This window comes from Acyrthosiphon pisum, chromosome X (genome assembly GCF_005508785.2).
Source record: "Acyrthosiphon pisum isolate AL4f chromosome X, pea_aphid_22Mar2018_4r6ur, whole genome shotgun sequence".
NCBI classification, from domain to species: domain Eukaryota; kingdom Metazoa; phylum Arthropoda; class Insecta; order Hemiptera; family Aphididae; genus Acyrthosiphon; species Acyrthosiphon pisum.
The window spans coordinates 106,565,427-106,572,532 of NC_042493.1; the positions used below are offsets into that span (position 1 = coordinate 106,565,427).

Sequence of the window (7,106 nt, forward strand, 5' to 3'; positions counted from 1 at the left end):
CAGTTACCGGCTTTGTATATGGAGCGCCTCATGGGTCAACAGAGACGTGTAAGTGTTTATAAAACAATATAACTCACTCCGTCACGCTGTATAGTTGATTTTATAACGGCGTGGCGTTGCGAAACACACATCGCCGGAGCACAGTGTATGCGGTTCACATTTTGAACAGTGTTGTATAACTGTGAACAGATGTTTGGGGAACCAATGAGAAATCGGCTGCGCATAACGGACGCTAATCGGTCCGCCGCCTAGTCATGTTCTTATTCCGCGCCTAGTATAGACGGATTATCAATCTCCAGCGATGCTGGTGCTGTAACCATCGACCCAAGCAACTGCGCCATGTTGTATTTTAATAATTAGGATAAATAATTATACTTTATTTAGTAAATGTGTTTTATTATTTAATGACAGCCATGTGAAAGTTTTTACATTACATCGTACAAGACTACTGCTAATAAGAAACATGGATATATTCGAGGTTAATCTGGTGACAATACTATTGACAGTATGCATCCTATACAACAAATATATTTCTCTCAAAAACTTCCAACTTTTTTTCATCCGACTTAGTTGTCGCTTAGTTGTCATCTTTTTTAATTAAATATACCTATATTTCATTTGATTCATTATAATTTTATTTTCATTTCTTTGTTTGTATACTAGATGTATACTAGATGGATCTAATTTTTAAGTCATTAAATTTTAACTATTGTTTTGATTTCTTTTAGTAGTTATATGGTTTTTTATGTTTTATTTTGTCATAATTATTTTATTTTGTGATAATTATTTGCTAAAATGTTGTTTGCCATAGTATTACAAACACATTTTCAAAGCTATGTACTAATCCAATTTAATATACTGTATAACTCATGATTACATTTAATATAATTACTTTGAATAACAAAAAATGTATATATATACATAATTATCAAACTTCGTATTACATTCTACATAATAATAATTATTGAAATAATTTTTATTTTTAGACCGAAATGTGAACCTGAAGAAGAAATATACCCAACTAAAATAAAAACTGAAATGGATTTGAACGAAATTGTTGTGTTTGAAGGATCAGTTAATAACGAATTCTACCCTTCGGAACTAACTACTCAAATAAAATTGGAAGAGACTTCAAACTTAAGGAAAAGACTTTCAAATTCAAGTGATTTTCAAGTCAATCATAGATTTCAAACTAATCATAATAATAAAAAATGCAATATCTCTGATAAGTTATCTAACTCAAAAGCACTCTTCACAAGACATTCTAAAACTCATACCACCAAAAGAATAAAACAGTTTATTTGTGACAATTGTGGCAAGTCGTATAATACAAAATCAGATTTGACTACACACATATTATTGTGTTGTACAGAAAGAAAGCTCTATACATCCTTTATATGCGATAAAGGTGTTTCTCAAGCAGGAGATTTAAAAAAGTATAAAAGGCCTCATACTGGAATAAAGTCATTTAAATGTGATATCTGCGATAAAGGGTTTTCTGACCCAGGATATTTAAGAAAACATAAAATTACACATACTGGAATTAAGCCATATATGTGTGATATCTGCAAAAAAGGGTTTGCTCAAAAAATAAATATAAAAATCCATTTGAGAACACATACTGGAGATAAGTCATATGAATGTGATATCTGTGGTAAAAAGTATTATCAAAAATCAAATTTAACAACGCATTTAAGGGGACATACAGGATATAAACCACATGAATGCAATATTTGTGATAAAAAGTTTTCTCAATTAGGACATTTAATCAGGCATACAAGAACACATACTGGAGATAGGCCATATAAATGTGATGCCTGTGATAAAGGGTTTTATCAATTAAGTGATTTAAAAAGGCATATGATGACACATACTGGAGTTAAGCCATACAAATGTGTTACCTGTGATAAAAGGTTTGCTCAATCATGTGGTTTAAAAAGGCATACGTATATACATACTGGATTTAAGCCACATAAATGTGTTTATTGTGATAAAAGGTTTATTCAATCACAAGAATTAAAAAAGCATATATTAAAACATACTAGAGAAAAGCCGTATGCATGTAATATATGTGATAAACGGTTTACTCAATCAGGAACTTTAAAAAATCATAAGAGAACACATACTAGAGTAACTGAGACACAACTATGATATCTGTAATAAAGGATTTTCATATCGTTTTTGTTGAAGTTTAAAAACCCATGCAAGGACACGTACCAATTAAATGCCTTAAGCATACACATTTTTTTGTCAGGTTTTGTTAATACCATAAATTAATCATTTTTTATACATTTAAAAAAAATGTAATTACATTCATCACTATACTTTTAAGCGATGAATTTATGTATATTGTGATCGTCTGCTAATTTACAATTATATTGCTTTTTTCTCTTAACTAGCTGCTATTATATTACTATTTAATTTTATATTTTACAAATTTTTATATATATGATTAATATTAAATTTAAGTTAATATCTATGTATTCTAATTTTAATATTAATATACCTATTTAAATGTTTATAATTATTTATAAAATATGTCTAAATAAGGAAAATGTATTCTAAAAAAACTATCAATTTTATCCTTATAGAAATATTGGAGAATAATCAGGTTAAATAAATTATTGTAATGTTTGTGTTTAGTATATCCTCAATGCACTATTGTATATAAATAAACGTATAGAAACAATTGTAATGTCTATTAATAGTTGTTATAATAATAATAATATATAAATAATATGAACAATTGAGTTTAAATATTTTAAAAATAAAATACAAATAAAAGCAGTATATTATCTGATAAAAACAATTTTTGAAAATCCAATTATTTAATTTTATAAGTCTGAAACATACAAAAAAAATACATAATTTATGTTGTTGAATAATGTTTTTGCTTAAAAATGCATTGTATATGTTTTGTTTATGTGTGTATAACTGCACAAGTTGTCGAAATAATCTTTCGATTTTCCACTTTAGTACATTTTTCAGTGAATCGAGTTGGTTTATTTGGGAGGTCATTATTTAGAATTTCCGGCTGTTTTCAAAAGCACTGGGAAAACCAAAAAAAAAGAATTAGAGAAAAGCCTTGAATTTTTGGACTAAATTAGTTTTTGACAAAATTTATTTTGGTTTATAGTGTAATTCTAAAATAAATTACTTTATTCATAATAATATCATAAAATATACTTAGTAATATCATTAACTGACTGACTGTCTTCGTTTAGAATCGTTTTTCTTATATACAATGATATTATATCACGGAATTCAAATTTAACACCATCCATTACTGTGACCCAGTTGTAAAAAAACAAATAATGTTACAGGCAGTAGACTATAGTCGTTGCACAGCAATAAACTGAATAGCCTGACTCGGTCTGTCGTGGTCGTTATCGTAACGTCAGTAAGGTAAGTTCTAATTTTAATACAAAATAGTTTTACGTAAATTAAAGTAAATTAGCGCACATATCGGGTTAAAAAAATCTACAATAATGTCCTGATCTATTGGTTCCTAACAGTTGAATTCTAATTTATATTTTTAATAAAATATTAAGAGTTTATCCAATCTAAAAATGTTTGCCAAATTTTCGAAATTTTAGTGTAATTCCTGCGGAGCTAAACTTGGTTTTGGTTATTTATAGATAGGCAGTTTAGCCAGCGGTAGTGATCGCCGTGCAGGACACGTTGAACACTAATACAATAATTATTTAACCACGTCGCACGTTCGCAGTTGACTCGAGTCGATGTTGTTGAGAAAGATAGGTAATAATTTAAAACACTTTTTAAACTTTTTAAATATGACAATAATATATAACTTTATTATTACAAGTTCAAATACACAATAACTATAAGGACTGTCGTAAGCTTGTTACACCTACGACGAGGGCTAACTATCTTCGGCGAAGTAATGGTAGGAGCACTACCCGTATTCATGAGGGTTCTAAAAATGACGTATTGGTGGCGAGATCTCTATAATATTCTAATATTACTTCCCTAGTAATGTCGAATTGCATTATTGTGGGACTAAGTAAAACAACTTGTTGTTTTCACCTCTGATCCACGCTTCCCGTTATTTAGGCTTATTTCACATTACATATTAATACCCAAATTACCCATTATAAATTATACGGAATGTATAATTTATTCTACATGATATTGTTTAATACAGTATGATAGCTGTGGGTATTAATACATCCCTAATATTATTGAATTGCATTATTGTGTAAACGACTTGTTGTTTTCACCTTTGATGTATACTTCATGTTATTTAGGCATATTTTATATTTCGTATTAATACCTACATTACTACTCATAAATATTATACTACATGTATAATTTATTTATTCTAAATTATTTAATTCAAAATAATATTATATTTTAGATTCCGAGTGGAACAATGAATGTATTAATTTTGCAATGGTGTATTCTGAGCGTAGCGAGGGAGCTATTGTTTTTACAATGGTGTTTTTTTTTTTCCTTTTCTTTTTCTTTTTATATCCTGTATACAAAATTTCTTCCTTAAGGAGTGTTTCGATTTCAACATATAGTACCTACCTTATCTTTTAGCAAATTGGATCAAGATGGTACTTTAGACAGGTCATTTTTCGATTATCTTAATAGTTATTTAATGCCACCGGAAAAACCAACGGAAAATTACAAAAAAACGCTAAAAATAGGATTTTAAATTGTAACGCTTTATTTATCACCATAGAAACGAATAAAAAATTATCATATTTTAATACTAATTCAACTTAGGTACATGATAAAATAAATAATAATAAAATATAAAATATCCAGACTGACAAACCGTCTCCGCTCAGAATCGTTTTTCTTATACGATGATATTATATCATTGAATTCAAATCTAATACAACCATTATACAATGACCCACTTGTAATCTAATGTACAGCAGAGCGACATCCACTTACCTGCTTTTAGATTCTGAGTGGAAAGATGAATGTATTGATTTTACAATGATGTGTGTTTTTATTTTTTTTTTTTGTGTCTGTCATCACCTTTTAGGACAGTAAAAGTGCTTGGATTTTCTTCAACAGTACCTTTTTCTGATAGGAAAGTGAATCTAGTTGGTACTTACGGGGGGTCAAAAGTAAAATTTTTCCAATAGTTTTCAAAAGTGCAGTGAAAACAAAGAAAAATTAATGAAAACGGGAATTTTTACGCAAAATCGGTTTTCGAAAATATCGATTTTGGTTTTTGGTGTAACTATAAAACGAAAAACCGTAGATACATGAAACTTCGACTAAATGTATTTAGCATTTTCTATACACCATAACATTTTCAAAATATTTTGACTTGTTGTGAGCTGTTTACGGACATTTTCAGTTTCCAAGTTTTTAATTTATTTTTCAATAAATATCAATTAAATTGTATTTGTTTGGTCAAAAAGCTTGTAAATTTAATACAATAGGCTCCTAATAAATTGTTACAATGATAGTTGAAAAATATTAAAAATACAGTAAACAATTTTTTTTATAAACATTTAAGGATTGAATTTTGACAAAATACGTAAAAATCACGAAAATTTGCAAATTATTTAGAAATTCATAATAATTTTTCTTTTTAAATCTAAAATTTGAAAATTTAATATAATATTCCTCATAAGTTTGTCTACCTTGGTAAAAAAAATAAAAAAAAAATACCACACATCATTGTAAAATCAATACATTCATCCCTCCGCTCAGAATCTAAAATTAAGTAGTTTGTTAAAAATTTATAAAATGTCAGACTTTTATAGCTGTAGCCTGTAGGGATTGAAAATTTAAAACAAGGTTCCACGTAAATAGGTAAATAAATTTCTTTATTCTCAATAATATCATCAAATATACTATGCTATACTATAAAATATAATAATATAACTGAATATTTTGCCGTGGCCTGTGGTGACTGGCGTGTTCGGTGTTTTTAATTTTGTGTGCATAGTACCTAATTAATATGAATTTTTATGTGATAATTCTTGAATATATACGGAATTTAGATGTTCCGAGTTACTGTCATAAATTTACTTTGGTGAGTAGGTAACAAAATAAATCATTTTAAACTGCGAACAAATTCTAGTAAGTGTCCAGGAATAATTTTGGATAAATTAATTGTTTTAAGAAAATATGTAAGTTATACATATATTCCAAATTATAGTTGATATTTGAATACTAAATTAGGTACCTACTGATAGCATATGCAAATATTTCATTGCCAATGGTTTTTACAAAACAGTGGCGCCCAAGAAATATTTTTCAGGTGTAGCAAGGAATAATTTTACCCACCCACCCACCCCCTCAAAACTCAAAATTATATTATTTTATACATTTTATCATATTTTGATTGATAATATTAGTAAATATTAAGGTGTGAACCAATATAATCTGTGATAAATAATGAACATATTATTTCAAATTAACTATTTTATGTTATTATACCCACCCACCCCTTATTTTCAAGGTGTTTATCGTTTATATCATAATAATAATTATAAATTATATTATACTGGAATCATTGATTATATATTTATATAATGAATTTAATGTAATAAGTAATGTACCCATAGATTTTTCTTAAATCTAAAATTTACCCTTTTTTTATACTCATTGAATCATTTTATTGCAAGAAATTAAATATCCATAATCAATGTTAGTACATATTAGAGTAGACTGTAAAGTGTTAAATTTACTTAATTAAATTTTCCATCGCGCTAACTAAATATATGAGGTTCTTTCATTATGTTGCTATTGAGATGGGAAAAGTTAAGACATAATTTTGTATAATTAAAGATTATTATTTTAATGATACAAAAAAAACCCAAATATCACTTGAAATAATTCCGTTACTTTTGCAAACAAAAACTGAGATAATGGTTAAGAACAACTCAAATATTAAAAAATAAGTGAGTAGGTAGCTACTTATATACTTTATATAGCATAACATGCTTTATAATATAGTATAACAAAATTCGTCCCCGTTCATGCAAAACACACCAAGTCCAAAAATATGAATCAGCTTTTTGCAATTTTTTCAAACTTTAAATGTATACCATATGTAACCAAATTGTTTTCTTTCTTTTTTTTAATTGGTACGTTTCCCTTAACGGAAGTAG

At 27.5% G+C, this 7,106-nt stretch overlaps 1 protein-coding gene across 1 annotated transcript in view; it reads left to right on the forward strand.

Moving 5' to 3' along the window:
* Positions 1–2,408, forward strand: part of LOC100573768 (zinc finger protein 708-like) — a 25,945-nt gene extending 23,537 nt beyond the window's left edge. Inside the window, exon 5 of the mRNA XM_008182110.3 lies at positions 987–2,408. Coding sequence (XP_008180332.1) covers positions 987–2,151 — 1,165 coding nt within the window. The 3' untranslated portion in view covers positions 2,152–2,408. The remainder of the gene's footprint in view (positions 1–986) is intronic.
* The last annotated feature ends 4,698 nt before the right edge of the window (positions 2,409–7,106 follow it).